Source organism: Vombatus ursinus, unplaced genomic scaffold (assembly GCF_900497805.2).
Source record: "Vombatus ursinus unplaced genomic scaffold, bare-nosed wombat genome assembly UNPS02014787.1, whole genome shotgun sequence".
Classification (NCBI taxonomy): domain Eukaryota; kingdom Metazoa; phylum Chordata; class Mammalia; order Diprotodontia; family Vombatidae; genus Vombatus; species Vombatus ursinus.
The window spans coordinates 4,719,492-4,737,845 of NW_020954565.1; the positions used below are offsets into that span (position 1 = coordinate 4,719,492).

An 18,354-nucleotide genomic window follows, 5' to 3' on the forward strand; every position below is an offset into this window, starting at 1 on the left:
CTGTTTCTGGGAAGGCTAAGGCTTCAACAAGGCTAAAACTGATTAGGTGTCCAAACTAAGTCCAACATCAATATGGTGAGCCCTCAGGAGTGGGGGACCACCAGGTTGCCTAAGGAAGGGCAAATTGGCCCAAGTCAGAAAATAGGGCAGGTCAAGGCTACTCTGTTAATCACAATGATAATGGGCCTGTGAATAGGCCTGGTACTACAAGCCTGAGCAAAATAGGGAGGCCCAGCCTCAGAAAAAAAAAGGAAGGGGGAGGGAGAGAGACAGAGAGACAGACAGAGAGAGAGAGAAATATTCTATTAGCACCTAGGTTTAAGGAAAAAGTGGTTGTACTCAAGAGCGCCAAGAATTATATATTATCCTGAAGCATAAATTAGGTGATCTAGAGGGAAAAGGTACAGATGCCTTTTTTGAGTTTTCAGGGTTTGCTTAGTGTGTTAAAGCATCATTTTAAAAATCATGACATCAGCATACTGCACAAGGACGGTAAATGCTTTATTTATTTATCTGCCAATAGAACTCCATTCATCCCACCTCCCGCCAAAAAATATTTTAAAAAAAAGAACCTAAATCACATTTTGTTTTGGCAAACTAAATAATTAATTTCACATTTTAAAAATAAGGTTCAGAACCCTATTGGAAATCACAAATGAGCAACAATAAAAAGAAAACAGAACACACACTTAGCTGCAGAGATCAGTGTGGTTGGGCCATGAACCATGAGTATTTTAATATTATTTATCATAGTGAGTCGATCAGAAAAATCCATTTACGTCACTCCAGCAAAACAAAGTCTCAGAGGAAGCTTAGCTTCCTGTTGACATATGCTTTGCCATGGATAACCAACCACGAGACACCTGTGTGGAAGACGAATATTATAATACAGAGAATGAACCAAAAGGGAACAATCGTGCCAACACAAAAGTGAGCTGCTGCAGACTCACTGTATCCATATCCTCTGGATTTAGGATTCACTTCTAATTCTTCTGTGACTATGTTAATTGGATTTTTCTTCGGAATGAAAACTGTTTTGTTGCCCTACAGAGAGAAGATGAGAGACTAGGGATACACTAAACAGACTCAGAATTCAAGTCCAGTGGACTTTGTGCAACAGACGCAATAAGGTGAGAACCCGTGATGCGCAATGAGATACGGTCTGTTTGAACTTGTTTATTAGAATTCTACAAGGGCACCTCTGCCAGGCCCTATTAATAATAATTCACATTTACAGAGCACTTTAAAGTTTACAAAGCGCTTTACATACATTATCTCATTAAATCCCTGTTTTAACATTCTTCTAAAACAGAACTGGTTTGTACGCATTTCTATAATGATGATGCAAACCTGATGCAAAGTATACAAGTGAATGAGTGTACATTCTTGAGGTCAGATTTAACGACAAAATGCACAACCTCAATCTCGATATGCCTTGAGACTTTCAGCTGCATATAAGTTAACATGGGCTGCATTTTCTGTGATCCATGCAGTAGATGTTTGGAAAAAATGAAGTTAGCAACCAGACATTCTTTAGCTACAAGACAACCACCAAGTCATGAGAGACCCAGCAGTGAAAATGAAAGCAGGGGTGACTGCAGCCACATCCTCGTCTGCAGGATATGTCTAGACAAGAGAGGTTGGGTCGGCCAGCAGAGGACTCAGCAGCTGCCTTTAGCTTTTCTCCTTGTAAGAAATGTGCGGTTAATATTATGCTTTCTTCCATGGCCTTCCCAGACACAATACAGGACTTCTCCTTTTTCATAAGCCTAACTGGCATCTGAGGCTTGAGATGAAGGCAAGCAGCCTTAAACGAGAAAGCTAAGAGAAATGTCTCATGGGTTTCAGACACTGGAGACAGCTCTCTATAGTCCTTAAGGCAAATGCCAGGAGTCAGAAAAGAAGAAAAACAGTCTCAAAATGTAAACAGTTATGTCACAAACCAAGGAAGTTATGCACCTGGATCAAAATTCCTTAACAAGAGGCCTACCCTGGCAACAACACCAGCGACATCTCTATTTCTGAAACAAGGAGGGATTTCCCTAGCTAGTGGCACTACACATACCATACCTGAGTAGTGACCACCTTGGACTTCAGAGGGGATAACAGTCCATAATGTTGCTATAAAAACTTAACACTGAGAAGCTACCCAAATACCCAAGCAGTTCGAGGATTATTATTCATTCATTTTTTTTACATTTTGCTTTTGTGGTTGGCATAGTATGGAAAACCAAACTGGGAAATCATAATGTTGGAATATTTTAAGGGCATGCTGTCATAGACCTTCACAAGCTTATTTATACAATAAGACCTCTGCAGGAAGTGATCTGCCCGGTGCCACATTCCAGAATAACCACTGCTTGTCTCTTTTTCTAAATTGCCCATTTCCACAGGCTTGACAAATACTCCTGAAGTCTTCCCGATGTGTTTGGCGACCATAAAGTTCATGGCGATGTCATCACAATTTTGGGTCTCATCTATCAAAGCATGGACAGTCGCTGGCTGTCTCTGGAACTGCTCGAGGTATTTGCGGTTGAAGAATGATGCTCCAATCAGCACCATGGAATACTGGTCCCCATTTCCAAATCCTGGTATTTGCAGCTCAAACCCACCATAACTATAAACACCTGAAGCAGTAGGGACGTGCTTTCTAGGGACAAATCCTACAATCTGATCAGGAAATTGCTGCAAGGAGGAGGGGAAGAGTAACACAATTACCGCAGAAGCAATTTAGAACAGACATGCTGAAGTCAGTGTGATATGCCAGAGGGAATTAAGCTGGCGTGTCACCTTTATTCCATTCCTGACATTGTTCGTTCTCACTTCCTGTCTAACTCTGGACAAGTAGTTTTATTTCTATCTGCAAGGACCACTCTGCAGGTCACATTCTACTGCAACACAAACCTCTTGTATAAGATGCAGATGGCCCACTTAATGCAAGCCTATCCATGTGATACTACAACTGGTTCAACAGAAGACTGTAGATATTCCCTGGGAGTTTGCTAAAAAAGAAACTGACTCTATAAAATGAGGCTGTAGACACTTACCATCTACTTAGAAGGATATAATGGATGGATATGATGGATATAATATATAGTAGAAGGAAACAATGAAGCTTGATGAGGTAACTTTAAAAATGTTTTGAGACTGGGGCAGCTAGGTGGTACAGTGGATAGAGCACTGGCCCTGGAGTCAAGGTGTACCTGAGTTCAAATCTGACCTTGGACACTTAACACTTACTAGCTATGTGACCCTAGGCAAGTCACATAACCCCTTTGCCCAGCCCCCTCCAAAAAAACAACAACAAATAAACCAAAAATACTTTGAGATTATAAGAAAGAAATATAAAATTATCAAAATATGGCTTGATTTTATGACTTTGTCTCAGTTTTGGTCTCCATATTCTTGACTTTTAGAAATCAATCAATCAAAAAGCTTTTAATGAGGGTCTTCTGTGTACCAGAAACTATGCTAGGCACTGGGGGATACAAAGACAAAAATGAAATCATTCCTGCCCTCAGGGCATTTATATTCTATTGGAGGTGACAGCTGGTACGTGGGCATATATGAAATGCGCACTAAATAGATACGAGGTGATTTTGTGGGTATGGTACTAGCAATTGGGGTGGGGAATAGTCAACAAAGGCCTCATGTAGAAGATAGTATCTGAACTGAGACTTGAAGATACCGGGTATTCTAAGAGGTGAGGAGGGAGTATATTTCAGGTATGAGGGACATCTAGTGCAAAGGGTAGAGATAGGAAAGGGAGTGCCATCTATGAGGAACAGTAGGAAGACAGAGTGCCTGGACTATAGAGGGTGTGAAGAGAAAAGGCGGACATGCAGATGAGGACCAGGATGTGAAGGCCAAGGCCTTGACTTCACTTTTACAACATCTCTTAAACATGCCCCCTTCTCTCCTCTGACATTGAGACCGCTCTAATGCAGCCTCTCATTTCCCACAGCCTGGACTACGCAATAGCAAAGCTCTGCCTGCCTCAAGTCTCTCTCCACTCCACTCCATCCTCCTTTTCAGCCACTAAAGTGATTTTCCTAAAATGCAGGTCTGATCATGTCAACCCCCCTTCTCCATAAACTCCATTGGCTCCCTATTGTCTCCAGGACCAAATAAAAAATGCTCTGCTTGATATTTGTAACCCTTCATAACCTAGCCCCTTTCTACCTTTCCAGTCTTCTTACAATTTGCTCCCCTACATATACTCTTTGATCCAGTGACACTGGCCTCCTGGCTTCTCCATGAAGAAGACTCATCTCTTGGCTCTGGGCATCTTCTCTGGCTGTCCTCCATTCCTGTAATGCTTTCCCTCCTCCTCTCTGACTACTGACCACCCCAGATTCCTTTAAGGCCCAACTAAAATCCTAACTTCTACAGGAAGCCTTTCCTAATCCCTCTTAATTTCAGTGCTTTCCCTCTCTCAATTAGTTCCTATTTATCCTGTATAATAGCTTACTTTGTATATTTTTTTGCACGTTGTCTCCCCCATTAGATTGCAAGTTCCTTGAGGGCAAGGACAGTCTTTTGCCTCCTTTTGAATACCCAGTGCTTAGCACAGTGCCTGGCACATAACAGGCACTTAAATGTTTATTGAATGAAGGAAAGAAGGAAGAAATGACTTTAAATGTTTCATTTTGGACTTCTCTTGGTTTGTGTGCTTCTCTTTTTTGAATGTAGGGAAATATAAAAACCTTTACTGGAAGTACAGAGGTTGGTAAAGCATTCTAGAACATCAAGAAAAATAGGACAGTTGACATTAAGAAGTTGTGTGGTTACAGTGGAAAGAATCCAGGTCTTACCACAAAGACGGGCTTAGAATTAGAATCCTAATGATGACACTTACTGAGAGACTATGGGTAAGTCACATAACTTCCTCGAGCCTCAGTTTTCTCACTTGGAAAAGGGGGATAACAATAACTGCATTCACTACTTCATAGGTTTGTTATGGGAAAGTACTTTTAAACCTTGCTGGGATATTTCTATTTACTACTATAAAAATAAAATGTGAAGCAATGAAGAGAGGAGGTTGTATGAAGGTCAGAAAAGAGGAAAAATGCTGGGTTCAAGGGCTACAGCAGTCCACTGAAGACTAGATTCTACAATTGCAGCGGAAATGGAAAGAAAAAAGTTGAAGGGGGAGGATAAGCATGGCAGTATCTTTTCCTGGGGATTTGGGGGCAACTTAAAATTCCTATACCAATGAACTAGAACCTTACCTCAGTAGATTTATAAATAAAGATTAAGATACTGTTTGACTGCCTGACATGCCCTCAAGTCTGCATGCTATTAAGAACTACAGCGCTTGTACTCTCTCGTGCTTTTTGGCGCTGGGGCTCACCGGAACGGTGCCCTTTGTTTCAAATAGCAATCTCTTCTTGGACCTTTTGCTTTTGTGTAATCTGTAAAAACAAGCCCTGCAATACTGCTGATGTGGCACCAAGACCTAGCTGTTGATCACAGGGAAGCTTTTATTTAGCCTGGCCTCCTCTGGCCCCTTTCATTAGATGTGATGTAAAAATTGAAGCTGTGAAAAAATGCTGATTGTTGCGGAGAACTGCGGCCACCTATCATGAATGAATATTTGATGAGCAGAAAATGTCTTAAGCAGCAAACTGAGAAGAGTTACTACAGTCAAAGCTGCTGTGTTTCTTTATTAGGAATCCCAATGTTTAAATGCCCTGTGCTGGTTGAGGGGCTGTGGGTTCAGGGTCAGGTTTGATTTCAGATGAATGTGTGAATACTAGAAAGAGTTAAGTAGAAGTCAGCTATTATGAATGCATATTCAGTGAGAGATTTTATAGACCATCCTATTATATAACATATGTATGTGTGTATGCATATATTTACACACACACATATATACACACATGTATACACACACACACACACAACATCCAAATTGTTATAACTGGGAATTAAGAAAAAAGAAGCTGACACTGTACTATGGAATATAAAAATTATTATAATAACAGCTGAGACCTATATGATGCTTTGAAGTTTGCAATATTATCTCATTTAAGTGTCAAAGCAACTTTGTGAGGGAGGTACTTATGGATCTATGATTAGCCCATTTTATACATGAGTAAAATGAGGTTCAGAAACTTAGGTGACTGACCTGGAGTCACACAGAGGGTAAATAAATATTACAAGTGGGCCTTGAAGCAAGTCTTCCAGATTTCAGGTCTAGCACATTATCTATCCACTAAGCCACACTGCCTGGTGTGCACGGCAGACTTACCAATTCCTTCTCCCCTGATGCATAAGCTGCAAGGGCCAGGGCCCATATTGCTTGTTCTCGCAGGACTTCATCACAGTAAGTATTTGACTAATATTTGGCAAAATATTAGCAAAAATAATATTAGCAAAAGCTTTTGGCTGAGGTTCACACTTAGGAAAGGGGATTCTACGAGATCTCCCTTGAAATTCAGCTTAAGCTCTCTTGCAGTGGTGACAACTAACACCTCTAGGGAAAGTTCTTCACAATCCTCTGATATCTACCCTCATCAAGCAGTCACCGGTATATACCAAGGAAGGAAACAAAGTAATGTTTGAGGTTAAATTTTAACTTATGTCTTTGTGACGCCAGGCTCAGCGCTCATCCACTGTGTCATCCAGTTGGCTCTGATTCTACGTTATACACCTGATAGCATGTTTGATACCACTGATTTAAACAGAGAGATCCCCTAACCTTTATTCCCCTGGACTCTAACATACCTTTTTTTGGGAGGGTGGGGTTGGGGAGGCAATTGGAGTTAAGTGACTTGCCCAGGGTCACACAGCTAGTAAGCATCTGAGACCAGATTTGAATTTAGGTCTGACTCCAGAGCCAGTGCTCTATCCACTGTATCACCTAGCCGCTTGGCACACAGTAGGTCTTAATTTCCTCATCTATAAATAGGTGTGTTGGCGGGGGGGGGGGGTTATTGACCCCTTGAATATACTGTTTTATTTTCTCACTTCATAAATATAAGTTTTGCTTCTTCCTCAACAAGAGGCTAAGTTACTGGAAAAGTAGGCCCTCGGTCTGATACTTTGGTCTCACCCACTGTGCTAAAAATGCTGTAGGCTGATTTAATGCCAGCAGATTCTCTTCGCTTTAAGACAGAGTTCAAATCTCATTATAACAAACAGCACTGTTACCAAAACCACTGTATATGAACAACAAAATTCCAGAGTCCTAGACAAGGACCCATTTATTTTGGATACAACAAAATTCCATTATGGTTAAAAGCTCTGACTGGTCTCTCAGTTTATTGCAATGGTCTGCCCAAAATGTATAGAAAAAGGAAGAGCAGAGAAATGGTTTGTAAAATCCTTTCTATTTTTATAAAATTTTAAAAGTTTACAAAGTGGTTTCCTCATGATAATAATCTTTTTTGATTGACTGACCAATTGAGACAATCCAATTATTACTAATTTTTTATATATGAGGAAACCAAGTGTGAAAGAAGTCAAAAATTAAAGAAAAAATAACCCCCTTCAGTCTTTGATTTTTCCTTCTTGCTAAAGGGAAAGAAAAAAGTCCAGGGTGGGGGGAGGAAATAGCTTTTACTGCCCTCCATTCACTTGTTTTCCTTCTCCTTTCCTTCCAACCCCATCCCCAGAAGGCAGCTAATTACAGTATGTAACTAGAGTGCTGGATTTGGGGTCAGAAGATTTGGGCCCGAACCTTCTTTCTACCTATTTGACCTGAGCCAAGTCACTTATCCTCTCTGAACATCATTGTCCTCACCTGTAAAATGAGAGGGTAGAGCTAGATGGCCTTGAAGGACTTTTCTGACTTTAAATCAATAATACTACGACTTTAAATCACTAGACTCTCCCACTTCCTCACAATCCTCTCAAGTATTTTTCAACTCTTCCTCCCTAGCACACAATAATACTGTTCCATATCAAAATAGGTCTGAGATCCAGTTTGATCCTACTACTGTTCAATCTCATTTGACTTCAGACAAGTGGTTCTATTTATCGAACAACTTTCTCCATTCTTTGAGCAATCCAACCATAGTCTACTTTTTATTACATGAGACTTTAAAAGATACCTTTATGAAGCAAGAACCAACATTACCTGCCAAACTGAGAATGCAAAAACGAGGTCATGAGCGCTAATTAGCATGTCATCATCCACCATTAAAACGGCTGAAAAGAAAAGACATGAAACTGTTTGAATCCAACAGCTTGGAAATGAAACTCAAAAATTAGGGAAAAGGCAAAGGCAAGAGGATTTACTCATGAAGCTCTCCTCTGTATCAAGCTTCTAACTGAAAAAATTGGCAATAGTGGCAGGGCCCAATTAAGCACCAGTATTCCTCAGGACAGCTGCCGGTAGGGAAAAAAAGTTGCTAATTGAGCCATAGTTGATTTTTGTAATGGCTCAAGAACAAAAAAACGATCACTTAGCAAGCTAAGGAAATGACAAATAATATAAATAATTGTAGTGGAACTTCTGTCTCACAAAAATGTCCCTAAAACAAAAAGTTTATCTGGCCAGGTTGACAGTAGTGGAAAAAAATGTTAAACAGAGCAAAATAGGATTTAAGTACTTGTGGATACATAACAATATACTTATAGAATAAATTGAATTTCCCCCCATAATATAAGCCTCTATGATAGTATTACGTGGCTCTTTTCCTAACCCTGAAGTTTGGCGACATCAGGGAAATGAGTCCTTATTCTTTACAAAAGCACTCCCTGATGAGTCAATTCACCACCCTTAATGACACCTCAGACAGGTGAGAAGACTGAAAACCCAAGCTTGCTCTATTAGCAGCCTGGATCCCACTGAGAACACAGATGCTCCTTACCTTTGGTTTCCAGTTCCGGGAAGGTCTGGAGTCTATTTCTCATTCTGTTCACAGTTTGTATTTTGAAAATCACAGGGACAGGATGAGGCCCAAGGGCATTCCACAAGTCCTCTGGCACCTTCTCTCCAATGTTGTTCCAGACGACAATCACTTTGTGTAGATGAGGCACCGCTTGGTAATGATTTAACAGCCTCAGCAACAGATCTGTTCTGTTGTACGTCTGCATGATGAGAGTAAAGGAATCCAGGGCTGACTGGCTCTGGGGTTTTGCTTCTCTGCGGGAAGTGGGCATTTTATCATCTTTTATGTTAGGAAGCAAGGTAGTCAAAGCACCTGCCACCAACAGTAACACAAGGATGATGATGGAAGAGAACCGGAGTAATCGGATTCCCATCACCCTCCCAGGAAGTTTGCAGATGTGGTAACACCTGTAATGGAAATTGAAATGAAAAGGAAAGGTATCCATCTTAGTAATAGCTAGATTTAATTTTATTTTTTTGTAGCCGAGAGAGTTCTATTCAGATGATTCCAGCTAAGAACAAAAACAGCTCCTTGAAATTGCAGAAAAAGTTAGCGATTGGATTTTTTTTTCTTCTTGAAGCATTCAGGTTAGTTGCTTGCTCAGCTCAAACTCACCAAGTAGTTATTAATTCTTCCCTTCACTGGGGCTGGAATTGAATTAGTCTAAGGAAGATAAACTTGCAATTTATTGCAGGCAGAAGATCTCGGGCACAGTAGAAAGGAAAAACGAGGCATTATTTTGCTGTTGTCACTGCTGTTAGTTTGCCTCAATTTGTTTCTAAAAATTCTCAGCACGCTTCTATGTGTGATACAATCTCATTTACTAGTAAGGATTCTGTTCACTTCATTTTAGTTTAAGTCATTTTATTTTTAAGTCTCTTTATCTGCTCGCTCCCTACTAGATGATGACTTCCTCTAAATTTTTGTTAAAATCAAAACCTTTCGTAGAAAATTGGGAAAGAATTTTTACAATCAGTCTCTCTGATAAGGACCTCATTTCTAAAATATATAGAGAATTAAGTCAAATTTGTAAGAATATAAGCCATTCCCCAATTGATAAATGGTCAAAGGATATGAACGGGCAGTTCTCAGATGAAGAAATTAAAGCCATCTATACTCATATGAAAAAATGCTCTAAATCACTCTTGATTAGAGAAATGCAAATCAAAACAACTCTGAGGTACCACATCACACCTATCAGAATGGCCAACATGACAAAACAGGAAAATGATAAATGTTGGAGAAGATGTGGGAAAATTGGAACACTAATGCATGATGGTGGAGTTGTGAAATGATCCAACCATTCTGGAGAGCAATTTGGAACTATGCCCAAACGGCTATCAAAATGTGCATACCCTTTGACCCAGCAATAGTACTTCTAGGGCTATATCCCAAAGAGATCACACAAACGGGAAAAGGACCTACATGTACAAAAATATTCAGAGTAGTTCTTTTTGTGGTGGCAAAGAATTAAAAATTGAGAGGATGCCCATCAATTGGGGAATGGCTGATCTAGCTGTGGTATATCAATGTGATGGAATACTATTGTGCTATAAGAAATGATCAACAGGCTGACTTCAGAAAAACCTGGAAAGACTTGTATGGTCTGATGCTGAGTGAAGTGAGCAAAACCAAGAGAATGTTGTAGACAGTAACAGCCACAATGTGTGATGACTAATATTGATAAACTTAACCCTTCCTGGCAATGCAAGGATTTAAGACATCTCCAGAGGCCTTGTGATGGAAAATGCTATCCACACCCAAAGAAAGAACTATGGAAGTTGAATTGCTATTTTTTTTTTCTCTTCTGTTGAGTTTTGTTTCCTCTTTCTGACGGTTCCTCCTATTGGTTTTAATTTTTACTTACAATATCACTAATGTGAAAATATGTTTAATATGAATATAAATGTATAGCCTATATCAGATTGTGTGCCATCTTGGGGAGAGTGGTAGGGAGGAAAGGGGAGAAAAATTTTAAACTCAAAAGCATATGGAAATGATTATTGATAAATCAAAATAAATTAATAAAAAATAAAAATAATAAATAAAAAAGAAATTATCAAGGAAAAAAATCAAAACTTTTCTAGCCATATCCCATTTGATACCATGGTGCTAGACTGGTGTTTCGTTAAGTTCACAGTGTTTGTAATTATCTTTGTCATAGCTTCTTGATATTTCTTATATTACTTCGTATTGACTTGTCTGTATATGCGTTGAATCTTTCCCACCCCCTAGAATCTTAGTTCCTTGAAGGCAAACACTATTTCATTTTTATCCTGATGTTCCTGGGACTGAGCACAGGGCCTTGCTATATAGTGGGCACGTTGTCAATATTTTTTAAGTTGAATTATCCAGTCACTCCTCCATCTTATGTGTAATTGATACCAAATGCAATAAAATACTTACAATTAGAAAAGTGTACATTGGGATGTACTTGATAGACATAGTTCCAATACTTTAACAGAAGAGCTATACGTACTCAGTTCAATAGTACAGATCATCACAATGCCTTCTAATCCTCCACAACTTCTCACTGATCCTCCATAACTGGTCCATCCAATGTGCTAGAGCTGTTCTCCTTTGTATTTATTATACAGATACTGCTACAACACTTGGGTCGTCCATCTGTTATTCCTCCTTTTATCTACCAACTCTTTTCCAATCATATATCTTTTCCAAAAAAAATTTCCCTTTTCCAATCATACATCTCTTTGATATCTTTAACAAAACTTCTGGTGCTCAAACCAATGTAGAAATATGCTACCCCACTGTGCCCATCTCTCCGTCTCTCTCTGTCTCTCCGCTGCTCTTTGGAATCACTTGCAATTTTTATTCTCTGCAATTTGTAATGCTCTATGATTCATAGTCCAATAGCATCAATACAAAAATAATGATATTAAAATTGTTTTTGTATGATGGAGCTGCTTGATTGTTGAAAGCATTACATAATTTCTTAAATGTGATCCATCCTACTGTTTTTCCTCTTCAATTATAGGCCCAGTTCACTGTCCATCTACAATGTATGTCCACGTGAAGGGGAGTATAATGAAGCTAGCAAAGAAGGCTGAAGCTAATCACCAAACAGACAAGTAGTTTGTATTTGATCTAGAAGCAAGAGGGAGCCATTAGAGCACACTGAGTATGGGAGTGATAAAGCTCCACACCTGATAATGGAGAGGGTATTTCCTCTCCACTGTGGCAAGACCTCAAGGTGAGTTTCTCCCTTGATCTGTCCTGCTCTTTTCCCCAGCAGCAGATTCCCCAGCAAGGGTCACCCCTTGTGGTCTCCCAGGTCCTCTGTCTACATCCCACAGGAGGATGGAGGGGTGTCCTAATATCTAAGATTTTCCCCTCTTCGCAGCAAGCCCTTTCTCCCCGACTTGGTTTTTAAGAGTTGACTAGAAGGCATCTTTTATGCTCATGGCACTGGGCACATTTCACGGTGTTTGACCCAGGTGCCTGAATTGCTAGTTACAGGTCTGATTACAACTAAGTCTCGCTAAAGTTATATCATATTATATTGGCATATTGAAAAACCACACCCCCCCTGCCTGTTTGGGCACTTTTTATTGACTGAAACAACAGTTTTCCATGTATAACACGACCTCTTAACTTGGGGGTCTGTGAACTTTTAAAAATAATTTGATAACTGCATTTCCTTTGTAATCCTATCTATTTATTTTATGCATGTATAAACATAATTCTGACAAGGGGTCCACAGGCCTGACCAGATTGCTAAAGGAATTCAACACATGCCCAAACAAAAGGTTAAGAAGCTCTAGGCTTAATATTTTAATCAGACATAAAAGAGAGGGGTCTTTGTGAGCCAAAGAATCTCAAAATTAATAATCATGATACAGTAGGAAGAGTACTGGCACTGAAATCAGAGGACTTGCATTTAACATTACTTCTCGACATTTACTTCCTGTGAGACCTTGGGCAAGCCACTCCAACTCCCTGGGCCTCTGTTTCTTCATCTGTGAAATGGGGGTTAGGGGTTGGAATAGCTGGCCTGTAAGCTCCCTCACTTCTCTTGATGTATATTCCTGTGATCCTAGGAATATACCCAACTATGGGCCATCCAGTCTATGTATGCTCGAAGAAAGCCCTACTTCCCACAGGCGGACCATTCCATTATTGGGCAGCTCTAAACATTAAAAAGTTGTTTCCAAACTGAAATTGGCTTCCTTGCAACTTCTCTCCACTGTTTCTAGGTCTACCCTGTGGGGAAAAATAGAACAAATCTATTTCCTCTTTCACATGACAGCCCTTCAAATAGTTGAAGACATTTATCACTATTTACTCTAAATCAGCTTCTCACAGTCTTCTCTTCTCTAACCTCAATATCCCCATTTCCTCTGTGTGACCCTGGGCAAGTCACTTAATTCCGACTGCCTTACCAAAAAGCAAAAACAAAACAAAACAAAACAAAAAACAAATAAAAAAATGTTTCCTTCAATCAATTCTTAAATGGCAAAAAAGGAGATTATTGGGGAAAGTGGCATGCAATTTAGGTAAGTGAAGCAAAGAAAAACTTCTGCTTTCCCCTTAGTCACAGTTCCCATAGAAAGAATTAGCATTAGTCAAGATGCTGATTTCTTTTTTCCAAAGTCAAGTATTATACAAGCAATATGCCTACAAATTAATCTTCCCAGTTAAAGGTTATCTTTTCTGACCTTCTAAACATTTTTTTCAGTTGAATCAAATGATTTTTTTTTAATCGGGGTCACAAATAGTATACCAATCAAATGCTTCATGGAGTAACCTTGTCTGAATAATGATTAGTTTTCAAGGGCAGCTCAGTTGAGACTTTAGAATAAAACATTCACCTTTCACACATCTTCTCCTGCCTCGGCCCTTCAAAGTGTATTTTTTATGAAAACAATATATGTTGTTAATGTTCTCAATCAAGAGACAAACTGCTGCCAGGATTGAGGACCTTGAAAAGTTCCTTGTAATGTAGAATCAAAAGCAAGTCCCCTATAACATATATTTTAGCTCTGGGGAAAAAAAAAAAAAAGTTTGGGTCTAGGCTTTCCCAGCAATTATTTCTGATAATTCCTCCACAAAACATCCTGATTAGGATCTTTATGTCTGTCCTTAGCAGCAGAGGAGGAAATAAATGTATTGTACAACTTGTATGGAGAAACTTTTTTTTTTTTGTTAGGCAACGGGGTTAAGTGACTTGCCCAGGGTCACACAGCTAGTCAAGTGTTATGTGCCTGAGGTCGCATTTGAATTCAAGTCTTTCTGACTCCAAGGCCAGAGTTCTATCCACTGTGCCACCTAGCTGTCGAAACTACCCATTTTTGAAGCAGAAATCAGTAAGTTACCCATTGGCAATTCTGGTCAAGAAAAAAATAAAAGCTACTTGATATTGTAATTTTAATGTTGTAACAGTCTATTACACACATTTAAAAAACAACAAACCTGCCCCATGGATACTTAATACCTTCTTAACAGTGCCTGCTTCATACTATTTGCTCTTTTTTTCCCCTTTTCTGTTTTGTTTTGTTTCTTCTTTCTTGTGGTTCCTCCTATTGTTTCTAATTCTTCTTTACTACATGACTAATGTGAAAATATGTTTAATAGGACTATATATGTAGAGCCTATATCAGAATGCATGCTGTCTTGGGGAGGGAGGCAGGGAAGAAGAGAGAGAAAATTTAAAACTCAAAAGCTTATGGAAGTGATTGTTGAAAACTAAAAATAAATTAATTAAAAAAAAAAAAAACAGTGCCTGCTTCACTCTTCTCAGGACGAGCTTTTCTACCCCATCACAGAAATTCCCAGATCTGGATAACTTTAAATTACCTATTCAACATTATCAAAAAGGGGTATATCTAAAACAAGGGTTCTTAACCTGGGATTCCTGAACTTTTTTTTAATGTTTTGATAATTGTATTTAAATATAATTGATTCTCTTTGTAATCCTATTGTATATTCCCAGTGCCATCTCCATGGAAATTGCTCCAGCTATTTTGTATCTTATTTTCTCTGTCCATGCGGCTTCCTCCCAACAGAATGTAAATTCCTTGAGGGCAGGGACTTATTTCTGTTTTTGTATCTTAGTCTAGCACAGTAACTGTTACATAATGAACTTTGAACAAATGCCAATTGAAAGGATTAGCATTTCACAACACAGCTTCTCATCAAGTTCAGATTTCCCAGTTGCACTGTGCTCAATAAAGTCCTTGCTTTGTATAGCTTTTCTATAATTAGCCATTGGATCTGCAGACTAAAAAGTTTTCTAATTTTTGCTAGCACCATATTACTGAATGAATACTTCGGTGGATACATGATCATTGCAGGGTGAGCATTCCTTCCATCACTGTAGCTCACACCCCCTCCATACCTTATTCTATGTGATTATTATCTATTTATTTTCACAAAGAATCTGCCCATGGTGCTAGAAACAGATTCATGGTAATTTTACTATTTTGTGAATACCAGTTCAACCCTCAGGCTATCCATCTCTTCTTCTTCACTATTGCTTCATGACTGACCTACCTCTCTTTCTTGTCCTTGACATCTTTTAGCCACTTTTCAGCTACAAATCATCATTGGTAAAATTCTGCAGCCCATTTGTAAGAACTATACATATCTCCATTGGATTCTGAGATGATGCTTTGCCATGATTCACAGCTACATAGCATCAATGAGAGACTCTTGCTATTAAGAAGATGGGCTTTGGCAGGCATGATCAGCCTGGAATTACTGAAAACTTGGTGCACTTTCCAAAATGCATTTCAGCCTGAATCCTCCTCCTAAATAATCCAAATTATTGTCCATCTGCACTACCTATGAAATATCTATGTGTGTATGTATATATGTATGTTTCCATCTGTAGGTGTGTACAAATACACAGATGAAATAACTCTAGGGGATGCATACCATAATGTGGGCATTGAATTTAATTTTCCTATCTGTATGAGTAGAAATAACTGTATATCTCATATTCATTTTTCTACTCTGTATTTTTCTAAATATAAATTATTTATATACAATAGGGATTGGACCTGTGATTTCATTGATTTAGAGAATTTCACATGAAGAAACATACTCTACCAATACAGGTTGGAACTTTGTGTACAAAGTTTTAGAGAGTTGTCCAGAGCACTACGGGGTTAAATGACCTGCCTGAGATCACATAGTTAATGTGGGTCAGAGTCAGAACATGAACCCAACTCTCCCTGCCTCTAAAGGTCAGTTCTTCGTCTATTCCACAACTAGAACTGATTAAGATTCTTTAGGATTTGCAAAGCTCTTCACATTAGTATCTCATTTGATCTTTACAACAACACTAAGTTAGGTATTATTGCTATCTCCATTTTAGAGATGAAGAAACTGAGGCTGAAAGAGGTTAAGGGACTTGCCCAGGGTCAAACAGCCAGTAAATGTCTAGGGACAGCATTCAAACTCATCTTGCTGCTTTTAAATCAAAAAGTCTTAACTTTTTTATGTGTCACGGAGTCCTTTGGCAGTCTGGGGAAGCCTATGGACTGTTTGTAAATGCATAAAATACAATACTATACAATATTGGCACTAGCAAATGGAAAGGATCAGGGCAGGTTTCCTATAGGTGGTGGTAGCTGAGAAATGAAGGAAGATGGAGTTTCTACGAGCCTGAGGTGAGGAGGAAGTACATTCCAGGCATGGGAGACAGCCCCAGCAAAGGCATGGAGATGGAGGATGTGGTATTACTTACAAAGACAGCAAGCAAGCCAGTGAGGCTGGAATATGCATGAAATGAATGAATGCATGAAAGTGAGTCATGGGATAACAATGCCAGAAAGGTAGGCTGGAGCCAGGTTATGAAGGTCTTTCAAAGGCACATAGAGGAGACTTTATTTTATTCCAGAGGGAAGAGAGAACTACTGGAATTTCTTGAGTAAAAGAGCAACATAGCCAGACCTGTGCTTGAACAGTATTGATTTGGTAGCTGTGAGGAGGATGGGTTGGAGAGGGGAGAGATGTAAGACCATTCAGGAAACAATTACTATGGTCCTGGCAAGATGTGATGAGGGTCTAAAATAGGGTGATGTTTGTATGAGTGGAGAAAAAGCGATGGATACAAGATATACAGTAGAGGAAGAATCTATAGGACCTGGCAGCTGACCGGATATGAGGGCCATGGAAGAATAAAGAACTGATGAGGCCTCAGGTTGTGAACCTGGGTGACTGGAAATCCGGCAGTGCTCTCACTATAAATAGGGAAATTAGGATGAGGAAAGGGCACTGGGAGAAAGATCATGAGTTCTGTTTTGGACACGTCAAGTTTGAGATGGCTAGCTGACATACAGTTGGAGAAGTCCATTTGGCAACATGTAAATAGAGAAGAAGGCCTAGGACAGACCCCCAGAGAATATCCAATCATAGGACAAACCAACAAAAGAGACTGATAAAGAACACTCAGACAGGAACCAGGTAGAACTAGGAGAGCAATATCACAGGTATCTAGAAAGGAAAGACTATCCAGGAGGAGGGGGTGGTTAACGGCATCATATGCTACAGAGAAGTCAAAAATAAAGAGCAAAAAAAGAAAGGATTTGATAACCGAGAGACTGTTGGTGACCTTGAAGAAAACATTTTCAGCTGAGAAACTATATCCATTAGACACAGGGACAATGAAGCTTACAGAGTGGATCCATGACCATTAAGCACAACCTGAGAGTCGTCTAGATTTCACAACATATCATGGCAGCCTTCTGATCTCTGGAGAAAAAAAAAAATCCTGTCACTCACTTTGTGGCTTTGAGCTTTGATTTTAAGGCATAAGAATGAATATACCTGTTATGACCTGCCTCTTATCTGGACAGTTCAGATTCAAAACGTGGTACAGAATGTAGCAGTCTCTTGTTAGGCACTGCCTTCCTCCCCCCATCCACCAATCTCTATCTTCTTCATTTTCACTCACAGTCTATCTTCTCATTTATCCTTTCCTTTTTGGCATTTTTTCTCACCCACAAGTCATTAAACATACTAAAAATATAATGATGAAAAACACAGTAAAATAAGTAGCACTTGGAGGAAAATGCACTCTTTCTCCTTAAAACAGGGGAATGTATATATTTGTTGCACACATCATAGTGGACACATCATAGTTGGACACATTTCCAGAAATAAGTTCGATTACATAATGGGTTGGTAACCTGTTTAATTCACATTAAACAAATATGAATTAAAAATATATATGCATATACATATTTGATAACTGTATTACAACATAAATGTTCTTCTTTGAAATCTGATTTATTTTGTTTTTTGCACTTTAAAAACATTATTTTGAGAAAGAGTTCAGAGGCTTCCCCAGAATTTCAAAGAGGTCCATGACACAAAGAAATTTAGGAATCCCAGGATAAGATGGTTACTGAGATCTTTTCCAACATTCAGTTTTGTGCTTCTGTAAGACTCATCATTTGAAAAACAAAAACAAAGACAACTTTTCATGATTTATTTTTGATTTATGTTGTCACTGCATTAGAATCTATGAATCCCAGGGGAGACAAGCACA

The 18,354-nt window shown here is 39.1% G+C and overlaps 1 protein-coding gene across 5 annotated transcripts in view; it reads right to left on the bottom strand.

Annotated features, from left to right (window-relative positions):
• Positions 1-18,354, bottom strand: part of EXTL2 (exostosin like glycosyltransferase 2) — a 76,457-nt gene that overhangs the window by 45,028 nt on the left and 13,075 nt on the right. For 2 of the 5 annotated variants that reach the window (XM_027868246.1, XM_027868247.1), the window contains exons 3-4: positions 8,820-9,247; positions 8,084-8,154 (exon numbers count right to left, since the gene is read on the bottom strand). In XM_027868246.1, coding sequence (XP_027724047.1) covers positions 8,084-8,154; positions 8,820-9,247 — 499 coding nt within the window. Of the gene's footprint in view, positions 1-1,156; positions 2,686-6,060; positions 6,341-8,083; positions 8,155-8,819; positions 9,248-18,354 lie in introns of those variants that run through there. The other 3 variants (XM_027868245.1, XM_027868243.1, XM_027868244.1) reach the window with 3 other exon arrangements.